General features: G+C 38.8%; 1 protein-coding gene across 1 annotated transcript in view; it reads right to left on the reverse strand.

Moving 5' to 3' along the window:
• Positions 1-16158, reverse strand: part of COL19A1 (collagen type XIX alpha 1 chain) — a gene marked incomplete at both ends in the record, with an annotated part of 189375 nt that overhangs the window by 153968 nt on the left and 19249 nt on the right. The window contains 4 exons of the mRNA XM_084260981.1: positions 154-279; positions 2174-2254; positions 4091-4366; positions 5133-5256. Of these exons, the coding sequence (XP_084117107.1) occupies positions 154-279; positions 2174-2254; positions 4091-4366; positions 5133-5256 (607 nt within the window). The remainder of the gene's footprint in view (positions 1-153; positions 280-2173; positions 2255-4090; positions 4367-5132; positions 5257-16158) is intronic.

Genomic DNA, 16158 nt, shown 5'->3' on the forward strand with positions numbered 1-16158 from the left:
CTTAATTGGGAACTACAAAGTAAGTACGTAGCAACACCAGAAACCAGGAAGATAGATTTCATAATGAGCAAAAAAAGTTAACCTCATTTTTTTTAAATTCCCAGTAGGATTAAATAACATGATGAAATAAAAAGCATTAGTAAAACCTCATACTTTATTTGGAAAGCAGTGGCATCTCTCTCTAGATTCTTGCTGCATTCCTGGAAGTGTGTATATTTTGCTGGCATGAACAGTCACTGGTGATGAAGTTGTAGCAAGTAACCTCTCCTCATGCGAACACTAAAATAAAAAGATTTTCTGATTTTTAGTCCACTTCGCTTAATAGGTAAAATACCATTTTATTTTAATACTCCTGTATGTATCATGTTACAGAGAAGGCACAACAATTACCAAACAGGAAAAGGCTGTAGTAAAATGAAGTCCAGACATTACATACCAAAACCAGCGCCAGTTAAACCTGATCTGATTGTCACACTTCTTTCTTTCAAAAAGCCCAGAGAAATAAAAGTATCCCAAAATTAGTAGTAGCGAAGCAGAAAATGCCAATGGGAAGAAAATAAAAATTAAAAAAAGAAAAAAGGTGGGGGGGAAAGAGGGTACTTCTCAGTCTCATCTTGTCCTCTACCTCCCGTCTGAATGAGTGAGAGAAAATACATTATCAGAAAACAGAACCAGGTGAATTTCAGAAGCTCTCATTAAGATGTAACGAGTTCTACTGCAAGCCTTCTGTCAAAGAAACTCCTACAGGGTTTACAGCTTAGTGCAGAAATTTGTATCTGAGAATAAATTCCTTCCCTTAAATTACTGAAAATGTAGCCCTTACAAATGGTAAGGAAATAATGAAAAAATGAAGCAGAAAATGTAATGTTGGTTTCAATAGGAAAGTCACAAACGAGTAGTCCTTCACTTTTTACATCTTCAGCATCGGACATACAAGTGAAACTGATGGTGCTTTTAGCTATAGAGCTGAATGAATGTTTAAAATGCTATTAATAAAACCTTTCCTTGAGCCTTTCATGTTCATATATAATTAGGGTTTATTTCAGTTCTACTTTTTTGCTACTATTTTGTAACTGCTAATTAAATTGTATTTTCATGCACAAAGTGGAGCCTACATAAAAAAAAAATCCATTCATTCCATTTACCTATGAAGTTACACATTGAAAAGAAAGCCTAGGCTATTATCAGGAACATACACTGAAATATACTCGAACAACAAATGACTTTTTAATTGAAATTTCCTTTGATAAATTAGATCCAGCTTCTTCCACTCTTCTGAGGACCTATTAGCTGTCAGTTCTCACAAAGTCTTCTGCTCCTCTGTTCTTGGGCAGCTTTATCCCTCTATTCCAGCTACCTTTTTCTCCCATTTCTTTGCAGATAGAATCAATTAGTCCTTCTGCATGCTCTGGGTTTTTTTTTTGCTGACTGCAGACTGGGTGGTCATGGTACTGCTCACTATTTCAGAGGAACCTGTTCTTACAGGCTATTCATAACTGGCAGGTCAATATTTTAGCTTTTTTTTTTTTTTTTTAGTTTTTTTTTCCCCTTCAAATGGACTTGACTCAGCAAAATAATCACATCTGAAACTTCAATCATTTCTACAGCTTTAGTGTTTTGCATTTTACATTGATTCTGTCTATCAAAACAAAAGGCAAAAGTGAACTCTCTAAATCAATGTTTTCCCTCATGTTAAACAATATATACATACCAGCACATGCATTATATAAAGAGGAAAGTGCTTGCCAATTATGGAACACACATTCCTCCACATTAGCATGGAGGAACATCTTTCTCAACACCTTCCTATTTCTCTTCCTTCCACTTCACTGGAGGCAACTATTATTAAAAAGACTTACTTGAAGTCATCTTCAGGTCATCACAGTGATTTGTTTCCTACTTTCTCAAATTTCCTCAATTACTAATTAGATATTAATCAATGCTATGGAATGCGTTTAAAAAGCAATAGCAGCACCTAGAGCCTTTCACTGAAGTTCCACTGTGTCATTTAGTCAGGCAGCAAGAAACCACGTACCACGACTCCAGATAGAGGATTCACTTTCAGGAAGTAATTAATCTAACACCTCTAATGAAATTTCTTTACAACTCTTTAGAAAGAAACAGTGAAGGAATTTATTTTGTATTAACATTTGCACTTTAACAAATAACTTACTAGGTCTGCAGACATTTCACAACATGTATCTTCTGTTGCAAGTTTTGGATTACAATAAACTGTTAGGCGGTGAAGTTCAATCTAGTAAGAAATTAAAAAAAGAGATTAATATGAGATGCAAAAAATAATTTCTTACAGCATGTTTTCTTATCTTGGCATAATAAGCTTTCTCTCTGAAACGCTGCATATTTCTGAAGTGCTGGGAAAAAAGACAAATCAAAAAAAAATACACAGTTCCTCACTTAAAAAACAAATTACACAGTCTATTAGATTGATGTAAATAACTTTTTAATCTATCTTCATCGAAGTTGCAACCCTCTGTACTGGTCTGCTAGGCTACATAGGCATTGTACCCCTCTAGACATCCTTTGTGAACCTCTTTAGGAATGTGATTTTTCTCCTGCAGAGCAAAGCTTTGATAAGCTCTCTCTCACACACATCTTCTCTCACTTTGGACAGATCTTTGCTTGGACCTTGCAATTAAATCACCTTAAGAGCAAAAGTCACAAGTTCTGTATGCAAAGCTCCTGTCTCAGATATTTTGGGTGGACTAGTGAGGTGAAAAGCATCAAATTCTAACTAGCTGTTCTTGCCCTTGCATGCTGCTTTCCGCATCTGGTTTGTATCCTCTTATTCTCTCCCTCACACTTGGAATTGAGAAGGGTGGCTGTCAGTACAGATTCCACCCTGTTTGTCTTCATCAGCTTTATGCCCATAATGTTTTCCTGCAGGTGTTGAAATCCCAACTGACAACTTCCACTGAGAATTCTCCAGCTGTGTCATGCAACCAACTCTAAATAAAAAGAAACTGCTCCTTTTCCTGCGTGCTACTTGGAAAGGAGGAGCTGGTACATGCATTTCCAATAAACTTAAACTCCATCTTAGAAAATAAAATTAAACATGAGCTTGGTCCCATGAAAAAAGAGCTCCGAGTCCAGGCCACAGTGTTTAGTGCCTCACAGGACTGACTCCTGTCACGATGCTAGCTTGCAGTTACATTGTGCTATTTTCATCTGGAACCATACTGTCTACATAACATAGCTGAAACTTTCAGATGGTCACTATAAACTCCAAGACAGATGCTTTAAACCTGGTAACTGAATGTCAGCGTACTTAAACTGACGCTTCCTGGAGCTTTCACATTACTTCCTGTGAGCTCTCTGCGTGAGGAAACAGAGGAGAGCATCTTGGGGACAGAACACAGTGCAGAATATCATGAGGCAATTCTTTCAAAGGCTGCAGATAATACACTTCCAGCCACTTCCTAATCCCTCCCATTTGGAGGAGGGACCATACACCCCTATTTCTGCATGGATGTATTACCCTGGAATTTGATACTCTTGTTACAAAGGTAATCCTTAATTTTTTTGTCTCCTCTTCACCACAGAGACACAAACTATAACAAATGACTGATATAAACTTATAAATAAATCTCATAAAAATTGGGGAAAAAAATACCACTGGAAGTTATCTTCAAACGTAATAATAACGTGTCTACGTTAATTACGTGGTTCTTACTCCAATGGGAATACAGAAAAATAGATTCCTGAAACCAGGACCAAGTTTTTGTAATTACTTTGGTAACAGGAGATGCTACAGAATCACAGAATGCCAGTGGTTGGAAGGGACCTTGAAGGACCATCTAGTCCAATTCCCTGCCAGAGCAGGATCACCTAGATTAAGTCACACAGGAAAACATTCAGGTGGTTCTGAATATCTCCAGAGAAGCGGACTCCCCAACCTTTCTAGACAGCACTGAATACTGCATGGAGAAAAAGACTTAAGGACTTGATAGTAAGAATACACACTCAAAATTGATTACCAGTTCTGATCCTTTTATCTGCATAATTCTTTATGATGGTTTTAGTAAAAATGCAGCTTAAACATGTTTTCTGGTTTTCCTTTTATACTACTCACATCTACAGGCTTATCATCTGCAGCGCGAGAAGCGATCAGAGTCCTTCCCTGCAAGTCAATGGTGAATTTCTCATCAGTCTGCTTTCTCTCAATTAAATTACAATCCAAATAGAGGGAAATGATCCCCGACTGCACGCTAATACCAAGCTTATGCCACTGCCGATCAAACAATGGATAAATTTCTCGACTCTTAAAAGTGTAGTGCAGTATATTTCCCTGAGCAGATTTGGTCATGTACTCCACAACCTTTTTTGAACCATCCAGAAGGACAGAAATCTGAAAGCAAAATAAAATAAAAGAAGTGGTCATCTAAAAGTTAGAATATAAGAATTAAACACACATATAAACTATATATAATAAAAATACTTTGACTATGTAGATTGGGCAAGAATTATGTTCATAGAATCACAGAATGGTTAGGGCTGGAAGGGATCCTGAAGATCATCAAATTCCAACCTCCCTGCCATAGGCAGAGACACTTCTCACTAGATGTGATGGGACACCCCATCCAACCTGGCCTTGAACACCTCCAGGGAGGGGGCATCCACCACCTCCCTGGGCAACCTGTTTCAGTGCTTCACCACCTTCAGTGTGAAGAATTTTTTCTTAATATCCAATCTACCCCTTCCAATTTAAAACCATTGCCCCTCAACCTATCACTACATGCCCTTCTAAAGAGTGCCTCCCCAGCTTTCTTGTAGGCCCCCTTCAGGTACTTACTGGAAGGCTGCTATAAGATCTCTTCTCACAGCTAAATAACTCCAACTCTCTCAGCCTGAAGCATTCTTCTATGTAACTTTGTAAATTCATATCAGCTATAAATCATAACATGCTTTCTTATCCTAGTTTGCAGTCTCAATACATTTTGTTAAACTTCTGCCATTCCTATGATAAATCATCAATTATTTCAGAGCAGTCTATCTATTCCATATAAACTATAGCTAAATCAGTAGTGAAACATCCAGTGAGTTATATTTGGCATCTTATATGAGGGGGAAAGAAAGAAACTTAATGAAAAAAATAAATCAAACACAACTCTAACCTCAGGTGTGTCATACTGATTTAAAACTTGCCATATGTACCAACGCTCTTTCTTGGTATTTCGCCGGACACGGAACGTAGCAACTAGAGAGTATTCTTCAGGAAGCCCATTTGGAAATACTTGCCTACAACAGAAGAAAGGGAAAAAAAACCAAGCTTTCTTGTTGTTCTTATACACACAGACTATTTAAAAGAAATGAACAGAAATAATACCTGGTGAAAACAAGGAGCCAAATATTCACTCACACACATATGAATTCATGGGCTTCAGCATTCAGAAGGGCCTCTTCTCAAAACTACAATTCAGCTTCCTTATAAGTGGCTGAAGATTTTGCTAAAGAATTTTTTTTCTAACTTACTTAAAATCTGTGTTTACTGTAAAAAGGAGTCTTCAAAGAAGTGCTGCAATGTGAATGCTACATGTAAATGTATTATAGAATACAGCTTTTCCCAATTTACTGTTTGGGATATGGGAACAAGTTTCCCAGAGGATCTGTGGAATAATCCCCATCTTTGGAGACTTTCACAACACAGCTGGACAGGGCTCACAATAACCTGGTCTAACTTTCAAGTTGGTCTTGCTTTGAGCAGGGCATTTGATCCAGTGACCTCCAAGGACAATGACTTGGACACCACGAGTATGAGAACAGCTGGACTTTACGAGGCTTGAACAAAAGTAAGGAATGCATTTCTGCATTAATAACTTGCTCTTGTTTTTATTTCTTTCTTACCTATGATGACACATCTCAAAGTCTGACTTGCCAGCTATGTCACACAATGCAGTACACCACCACTTCTATAAAGTCTGGAAAATTTGTATTTCAGGAAAAAATGGATCTCTAACTCAATTCTAAAGACTTGTGTAATCATTAAATATATACTATTTCTGTAATCAACAAATAAGGATTCTGTAAGTAACTCTTTTCATTTCAAGCTTCTGCATTTCGAACTACAAATGGGATTATAATTACACAGTACTGTGCTATAAAGGCTTTACTAAAACCTCCATAAAACCTAAACAAAAACCAAACCAAAACAAAGGGGGGAATAAAAGAAGAGAGCAATGTGGTAGCTGACAAGACAGTATCCTCACAACCCTCCTGAACATCAGTGCACCTCAGTCAGCTTAGGATCTCAGGAAAAATACCTTCTGTGCAGAGGAGCCTGCTCTAAATCCTGCCAGAGTGCTTTGTTATGGACTAACACCTATTTAAGTCCCTTATGTGGGAATCACACTTCTTTGGCTTATTTCCCACAGCTGATTCCTGTTTTATCCCAGGACCAAATTGGCTGCACTCCCACATTGTTAGTGGACCCATATGCTCTGTTGTACAGCTATAGATACTTCAATGTCAAAAGACAAGGCAAAAGTGCAGAGGCTCTGCAGCACTTAGATCAAGATTTCACACAACTCTACTTTAATTGTACCATAAAAAATATGTTCATAATTTATAAAGAAAATAACTTCACTAGGCATCAGTAATTCATGAGTGTGTCTCTGCAGAACAGTAAGCTATTGGGACACAGGATCAGCCCCATGGTTTACAGCACTCCTGGCAAGCAAAGGACATGGCATCTCAGGTTTTCAGCTGTAATCTAAACAGGACATCTGGCTGTGGGAGCATCAGATTAGCTCTCCAAAAATCAATTAACTTTGCCAGCTAAGTTCCACACTGGGAGACACAGGGGAGTTTACATCAATGGGAAAAGGGCAGACAACTGTAGAAGGGAAGTATCAGAAGTCTTCATTAAATGAAAGGAGGGGAAACCATGCTAGGTATGATAAGTCTGCAAAACAAATGGAAGTACTTCTGGATATGGTAGGTGTTCTTGTAAATATGGAGTACTCCCCCCGCCCCCTTCATTGCTTGTTACTGTAAGACTCCCTGATGCTCTTAAGAGCTGTCCAAAAGAATGACAGTACTCATCTGCTAAAATTTTAAGTGTTTCTTTCAAAATTTTCTCTAAAAAAAGATGGCTGTCTGAGAGTGGACATGATATAAAATTATCTCCCTTAACTGTTTATCAAACCATTTGGGAAACAGGGCAAGACTTAAGGTATGGGCCAGCATTATGAAAATGACAAGGGTTCACCCTAGGTTCTCTTAACTTTGACATGACAGAGAAAACAATATTGGGAGAAATGATGAAAGCAGACAAGGTCAAATCAAATTAATTCCTAAGGCCATTACACCAATTTCAGTGAAACCAACAAAAGAATTAAGATTTAAATAGAATTCAACCAAGGATAAGTTCAGCTGGATTCACAAAATAATTTAGGTAGGAAGGTATCTCTAGAGGCCAATGGATCTAATCCCCTACTCAAAGCAGGTACTTTAATTCCTGTCTAGCTGAGCTTTGGAAGATTCCAAAAATGGAGATTATTCCACATACACCTGGGCAAATTGTTCCAGCATTTGGTCAAACAGCATAAATTTGGTATACCGCTGCTCGATACCAAAGACATAATTTAACAGAAGCAATAGCTTTTATTCTGGAAATAGAATTCGCATTGTGTTACTATGCAAACATTCTTTGGTGACTTTCAAGTCATTAACAGATGCTTTAAAGTGTGCACTTCACACTCAACCCCTTCCAGCCAGATAGCGAACGCTAAAAGGAAAAAAACCCAAAGGGATAAAAATACTCAGAAAAACAGCACATTATCTGCTACTATAAATAATGTCCCGTATGCTCTTGCTCCCTGAATGGCTTCAAGCAAATGCAACAGAATAAAAAACGTGTACCTAGTGTTGAAGTGACAGGTACAGATGATCAGGAAGATACTACAGCAAAATTTAAGTATTACTACCATGGTATGTTCTACTCAGTAAAGCTCAGTTAAAAACTCCGCAGAAACAGGCAAAAGGGTGTTTTAAATAAGAAATACAGAATGACATTTGGGGGGAGAGGGCGGGGAGGTGGCCAGCACAGAAACAAAAACATAAAACTTAATATTTGAACATGAGAGAAGCTGAAATGTTAATGAAAAATACAAGTTGTTTCACATGTTCGCAGCTCAACAATTACTTCTTCACAGAGTATTTACCCTTTCCATGTGGCACAGGGAAAGAACAAAAGGAACAAGAATAAAGATGAAGGAAACCTGTATCAAGCTCACCTCAAAGGCTACAGATGCAAAGTGCAAATACAGAGAATCTTAACTTAGGGTAGTATATCACAGCATCTAGGCCAAACCAGTAAGAGGCCTTAAGATAGACATAACATCACAGAAATACTGGTAGCAATAAATAAGGGTGTGAATTCATCTACAAAAGTGACAAGAAAGAATTTACAGGTTAAACCAGACAGGCAAACAAGGGCATCCCTGACATCTGATCTCTGTACCAAAGGATGCTTATATTTTTTTGGAAAAAAAAAATTTGGACCTAAATACATGAACAGACTTGAGAACAGAAAGACAAATCTGAGATTTTCCCTCTCCCGGGAAGGATCTTTAACCGTGTGACAACAGTCAAGTTCTCCCACTCCTGTTGAGCTTCCTTAGCTTAGGAAAAACCGAACCAAATACCCTTTCTAGATGACTGCTCTAAACTTTAAGGCTATTCAAAAGGTCCCCTCTCTCCCTCTTCTAAACAGAAAGTGCTCGCTTGTGACTACTGTGGTTGAATTCGAGGTCCTCCAAGCTTATTACATGTGATTTAAGCACAGTCAATAGTTTAGGCACCTCTGGGAATGTAGGCAGAGTTCAGGCATGTCTACACACAACTTGGAGACACAATGAAACATGGGTGGGAGTTACATGCCTGGCTGCTTAAGCCATGGTGCTTCTGAGCTTCCCTGAAATCTATGCCTAGACGCCAGGGGAAATCTGTTGTCCAAAATGATTCATTTTAGGTGCCACCAGGCGTTAGGTGGTGCTTGAGAGTCGGCAATTTGAATCATTCTGAGTCTCTGGCGCCCAAAGTCTGACTACATTTTATTTTGGGCGGAATTCAGAGAGTTTGATTTTCTCCCTCTGTCCGTATTGTCAGTACTATATAATTAAAAAGAAAAAAAAAAGTTGATGAATGGAGCACTGTGTTGTCAGAGTGAAGCACACCCTTGGTGGAAACTGCTGAAAACAATAGCAGGAATTGAAGCACATGAACTGAATACACAGCCTTGAATTTACACCAACGTAGCCTACTGGAAAGAGGTGTACTGTAAATGACAGAGGTCCCAGCTGGCAGATTGAGGACACCAAAGATAACAAGCAGAAAAATCCTAACAGTACAAGCTTTTCTATCATACATATGTGTGTTACAAATCCAAACATTCAGGTATCTCTTATTGTCTCAGAGGTTGAAGCACCAGTATGTTAATACACACTGACATTCCTGCAATGGCAGTGATAGTGTGCCACTATCAAAGCATACAGATACTCACAAGTTGCAAAGGCTTCCATTGATTTCTCCTCTTTTTTACTGGATTAAACATAGCCGTACTTTTTTCCTAAAAAAGCCTTGCAGGGAGACCTGGACAGATTGGAGAGCTGGGCAGTCACCAACAGCATGAAGTTTAACAAGGGCCAGTGCTGGATTCCGCACCTGGGAAGGGGCAACCCTGGCTGCACATATAGACTGGAGGATCAGACACTGGAGGCCAGCCATGCTGAGAGAGATTTGGGTGTCTTGGTCAACAGCAAGTTAAACATGAGTCAGCAGTGTGCCTGGGCAGCCAGGAGGGCCAACCGTATCCTGGGGTGCATCAAGCACAGCATTGCCAGACAGTCCAGGAAGGGCATTGTTGCCCTCTACACTGTGCTGGTGTGGCCTCACCTTGGGTACTGTGTGAAGTTTTGGGCACCACAGTACAGGATGGACACAAAAATATTGGAGTTTCCAGAGGAGGGCAACGAGGATGGTGAAGGGTCTAGAGGGGAAGTATTGTGAGGAGAGGCTGAAGTTTGTTCAGCCTGGAGAAAAGGAGACTGGAGTGCGACCTCATCGCAGACTATGGCTTCCTGATGAGGGGGAGTGAAGGGGCAGGTGCCTATCTCTTTGCTTTGGTGACCAGTGATAGACCCTAAGGGAACAGTATAAAGCTGAGACAGGGGAGGTTTAGGCTGGATGTTAGGAAGAGGCTCTTTACTGAGAGGGTGGTTGGGCACTGGAAGAGGCTTCCCAAGGAAGAGGTCACAGTACCGAGCTTGACTGAGTTTCAGAAGCATCTGGACGATGCACTCAGTGACATGTACTGACTTGGCTGGTCCTGTGGGGACCCAGGAGTTGGACAAAATGGTCCCTTCCAACTCAGGATATTCTGTGGTTCTATGATTCTAGGTGCTGTGACCCAAGCACAGCACAGCACAGATTGTATGCAATGAGGTTACTAGAAGAGCAGTTGCAGGAATTTTGCATGAACTTTACAATTATATTCATATATACACCTTCTGTTTATAAAAATCAAGTCTTAAACTGATTTTTGGCAAAATATTTGATTATTCACTTGTTTCCTCAGAAGTTCTGAAAATTTCTGAAATGCAGATACCAGCTGGTTCTCCTCGTGCTACCATGCTAAAAGTAATTATGAATGAATTAACTGTGTATTCACTGTGCTATAAACAGTTATAGTTCTATCTTTGTAAAGCAGCATTGAGTTACCCATATCAAATTTAGTAAGGCAATCCTTTATTTACCTTTTGTTTTTATTTTTAAAAAAGCACTAATGGAAAAGCAGCATCTATTTTTAAACCTTATGAACTCTAATTGTTCCATATTGAGTGAGAATACACTACAGTATACGATAAACTTCCGTATTTACAAGTATCAATGAAGCCTCCAGCTTGCTGAATATCTTCCAAGAAGAGAAAGATGAGCCAACTTACATTTCCTGAGAGTGAGGTGAGAGATGTTTAGAGTTTATGGCAAGACATATCTTTTCCAGCTGACATATACCATTACCTGATATATGTCACTTGTAACATGACAATGTCACAATACTTTGGTGACCAGAGCTCAAAGAGTTAGTTTAAACAACTTCCCTATGCTAGTCAACAACTTCAGTACTCCGTTGACAGAGACAATGAAATCTTTACCTTTTTGTGTTTGCTATGGGATTCAAACTGAGTTCCGATATGAATATAAAAGTAAAGCTTAGGAGACCCAAAACACAAAATCTCCGCTTGATTCTCAGTATTTCTTCAAATTACTCTATTTTTGATATTTGCTTCTTGCCTAGCTTAACTGGTACAATGGGAGAAGAGGAAATAACTAACTGGGACATTTTACCAATGTCTGCCTAGAAAAGGTATTTTAAATTCTTTTCAAATAAAAGTTAAGGACAGCTGTTTGTTACCCAGAATAAGAAATAATTTCCTTCCCATTCATCTTCCTCAAATCACATTAAGATGGACTCTACAGTTTCATGTTACATTAGGCCTCAAGTTGTTTTCATATGACACATTATATGATGCAACTCAAGGGAAACTATTCAGACAGCTTAAGAGTTATTAATTACTTAGGCAGCGCTCAACCCACTCCGAATATGTACCACTGAAAGCAAAGCTGCAAATCATTTTAACACCGAGGAAAGGGATTTAACTAATATTTCATATACTTCAGTGTGTTTCTACTTTCATTTACTGAACAAGTATAGATTAGTGGTCACTTTTAATCACAGGCAGTTTAGAAAAAAATATTTGGTTAAATATTTTTGTTATAAAAATTTTGAAAGGTCTCTTAAAATTGTTTTGAAAGTCATAGAAATACCAAAACTGTAATAGGGGCTCAGAGCATTTTTCCCTTAGTGTTTCCAGCAGTATTCTGTATCCTTACTTACAGGAATTATTGGTGTACTCCTGGCCCTAATGAAGTCAAAGGCTAGTCTTTCATTGATTTTAAAGAGTTCAGGCTGAAAAAAAAACCCCTACATCTGCTTTCAAGTTTGGCCAATTTCTATGCATTTTAATTTTTCTGGAAAAAAATAAAGAAACAGCAGCAATAAGGACAAAAGACATAAAAACAGTAACATATAATAACGGACATTGGAAACAAGGATTTTTCTTCTCATTTTCCTAAGCAGATTTTGAAAAAAAGTTTTGAGAAAATTCACACTGCTTCTTTTCCTTAGGACGTGACCAGAGAACAAGTGAACATAATGCTCTTGGTATCTGAGAGACGGGAAACACAGATGAGAAAAATGTGGAACTCTGTTCTTTCACAGAGGGGAAAAACCTTTCCTCTGCATCTGATTTCTCCTAATCATGCGAGTTTGTGATACTTTCTGGTGTCCCTCTGCATTGTGCTGCTCAAACCAGATTGGTTTTCTATGTGTTGACATCTGTTTCACCTACTGTGAAACAGGCAGAGACTTTTGAACATTGCTTGCAGTGACCAAAGCCAGCCTCTCTTGTCCCAGTCTGGTTTTTTTTCAACCTGATTTTTCTCATATATCTTTCTAGTAGCTGTGGCAATCAGGTAACACCTCTTTAGCAGATACTGGTGCAACAGTAATCAATACTTTCAGTTCTGTCTGTCTCTCCTCACATGGATGTTACAATAAGAAGTGGCATTCAGTCTACTGATTTTAGATTCTTGTGATGTTTCTCATACCAAGTGACTTTTCATTGAGCATTTCTTGACATTCCATGGACACTAAATCTGCTCATGTATCAAAATTAAGAAGTGTCACTTAGGAAGAGCTCCTTCCAGTACCAACATGCATCTCCCTATCACAGCTACACTGAAAATATAAAAATAACTCAAAAGAAAATCAGCTCTTTTGAACTCTCATAATTCTTCCATCAAGAATCAAGCTCTTCCTAGAAATACAACTCTTCTTTCCTTTATGTAGAAACACCACAGACACCCTCATCCCCATTTCTCTAACAGTTTTCTACTTCTGTCCTTCGCTGCAGGGAATTAAACCTCCATGCAAACGTGGTGCTATTGTCGAGCACGAACAAAACAGAAATCCTCAGCTCCTTCCTTACTCAGAACAACACTAGTAAATCAATTCTTTCTATAAGAAAACCACTCAGGTCTGACATGTTTCTGATAAGCAATCCACAGAAACTGAACAGAACTTCCACTTGAGAGACTGATGAAATGATCTGGAGAAGTCTGATATCTGTCCATTTCTCCAGTGGGCTTGTGACTATTTCATAAGATACAGTCTTCATTTAAAAATGAAAGCTAAGCCATACTTAGAAGAATGGCAGAGATTTAAGTTTTCTTCATCATTTAAGAACTGCATTAAGCTTTTTCATATTTTTACATAATCTCTTGAAGGCCATTTTGCTGTGCTAAGTGTCCTAAAATCCAGCTGTGGTACTCTTTTTTTCCAGATGTGGCAACCATAAAGAGAAGGGGTTGTGAACTGAAATACTTTTAAAAGAAGTTTACATACTTATTTTAACATCTATCTCTGTCTATTTTTTTTACTCATTTTATGAGCAGCACTCTAATTCTATGTTGTCCTGGTATGCTCCCAGAAATAGCACAAAGTCAACAGGTCTAGTTATTAATCTGTTACTTGGCAGTTTCTATAGTCAATGAGATACTTAATTCATATGCTCAATATGATTATCTACAGTGGAATGGAGTTATTCAGCTGATCAAGAAGCACTCTGAAGATGTTCAAGAAAAAAATAATTACTGTAACCTCTGAAAGTCAACTGGCAGCGCAGATTGCTCCGCACGCATTTGTACGTGCTTTCTACCCTGAAGCAAGATCTATGGTATGATGTTAATTATTTGTAATCTCAGTGGTGTCTGTTGTCTGGAAAAGCAAAGAAAATGCAGACTACAATAGAGGATTTGTCTGTTGGAGGCCATGATCATTTCACTTTAGACTTTGAAAAGGAGGAAGGCAAATAAGGAACGATTATTCTTCTTCCTGGGCTCTCTATACTTCTCTAGGGTAGGAAGCAAGCTAAGCATCTCTGCTCTGAGGATTTCACAGCCAGTTTACCGGCACTGCACATATATTTGTACAGGTATCTAGAGACACTAGCTGGTTCCAGAAACAGGAGGTCGTTTTGGTTTGTTAGGCAGGAGGGCTAGTTAGCTCCAGTACAACTACATGCTGAGAGACTCACACCCTCCTACTTCTCACGACATCCTGTCTGTATGACACAGTGTTACCCAACCCAAATGTGGTGTTTCCTTAGAACCCTCAACTTCTTCCTGTTTAGTCTCCTCCCACCACAAACTTGGGTAGCTTTTCACAATGAATCAATGGAACAAGTGCCAGCAAATTTACACTTGGAACAGGTTCACCCCTTCCTTCCCCGGTTCCTTCTGCCAGGTCCTAGGCAACCCTGGCCAATGGTAAAAGGCAAACAATCTCACAGGCCAGCATCCCTCTTATCAAAGTGCTGAGTGCTCACAGGGAACAATACAGCATGGCTGGCAGGAAAGGCAGAGCTAGGAGGACTGCTGTATAGAGTACATCCAAACCAAAATAAAGCACTCTTTTTTTTCTAACCTCCTGAAGTAATTGCTTGCATAACTACACTCGTCCTCTTCAGCACTGAGGACTGCCTACAAATAAATTCATTCCAGGCTGAAGTCACAAGCAAGCCATGCTAAGGAGTGCTTGACAGAAAAAAAAAAAAAAAAAAAAGCACAGGCAACACTGAAGGTACTACAGCTACACCCCTACAGCCTAAAACACTGTTAGAGCTGAGTCTATCTACCCTTTTTTGTTCCAGCTGATCTCCTCAGGAAAATAAAAAAAAGAGAAGGTATAAGAGGTGAATATTAAGTTGCCAACAGAAGAGACCAGAGTAGGAAAGAAGGTTAATGATACCAGACACCAGGGTCTGACCTGAAATAAGTAGCTCTGCCAGCTGCAAGACTAAAGCTGCAGAGAGAGAACATGCTTTTGCTTTAACACCCCCTACGCACAGCATGTCTAGCCTATGAATGTTCAAGCCTGGTGTACTGCTTACAATTTGAAGGATAATTAGAAAAATAATGTGCTCTTTTACAGTTTGTAAAAACTTTTAACATTCACAGATTCTAAGTGATTGAGGATGGAAAATAAAAGATCAAAAATCATTTGCATCACATAGAAAGACTTCATAGCATTTTCAGAAACTGGAAATTACCACTTTTGTGAAGTCTCATGACTTAAAAATTCGTTGTCTAATTAAAGTCAAGCGGAAAAAAAAGAATACATACAGCTTAATCTGCACGTCTCCCACTTTCCGCAACAATAAGGATTTTGGTAGTTACAGATTAAATGGGGTTAAAATATTTCAAGGTAAAAAAATATCAACATTGCATTGCTATCTGCTGAGTCATAACTATGTTTAACAGGATGGGCCAAGGACCTGTGACTTACTAACTCTGTTACTGCCAGACCCAGCTGGGAACTGGCCAGGTATTCCCTTTAAAGGGAAAGGAGAGAAACCAAAAAAAGGTTCTAAAGAGAGACGAGGTCTTGCTTCAGGCTGAAGACAGAGATGTAAAAGGGAGACTTCAAGTGGTAGCTTTCTATAAATCCTTTTTTTCATATATTTTCCTAAGTTTCGATCAAAAGAATCCTCTGAACTCAACTCGAAATAACACTGGATATTACCAGGAGTCCTTCTCAGGCTGGGGAAACAGCCCAGATGCCTTACATCCAAACAAGGAAGCTTGATACACTGGGAATTTACAAACTTGTCCCAAAAGAGCAAAGGCTCCACAATACAAAACCTTTGCATTCAAACAATGCACACTTCATAGAATCATAAAGGTTGGACAAGACCTCCAACATCATCTAGTCCAACCGTCCCCCACCACCTACTCACCAAACCATGTCCCTAAGTACCTCATCCAACCTTTCCTTAAACACTCGAAGGGATGATGACTCCACCACCTCCCTGAGCAACCCATTAAAACATTCAACATTAAATATAACTTAATTTGAGGTTGAATCATCTATGTAACTTCTGTGTGAAAGTAACAGAACTAGAATGAACAATGAAATATTTTTCATAGTAAGGCTGAGATTGAAGTCTTTATGGCTAATGAAAATTCTAGGAACATCATATTACCTGCTACGAACCTCAGGTTAGTAGATGAACTCTGGAA

The sequence above is a fragment of the Gallinula chloropus genome (genome assembly GCF_964237585.1).
Source record: "Gallinula chloropus genome assembly, chromosome: 3".
NCBI classification, from domain to species: domain Eukaryota; kingdom Metazoa; phylum Chordata; class Aves; order Gruiformes; family Rallidae; genus Gallinula; species Gallinula chloropus.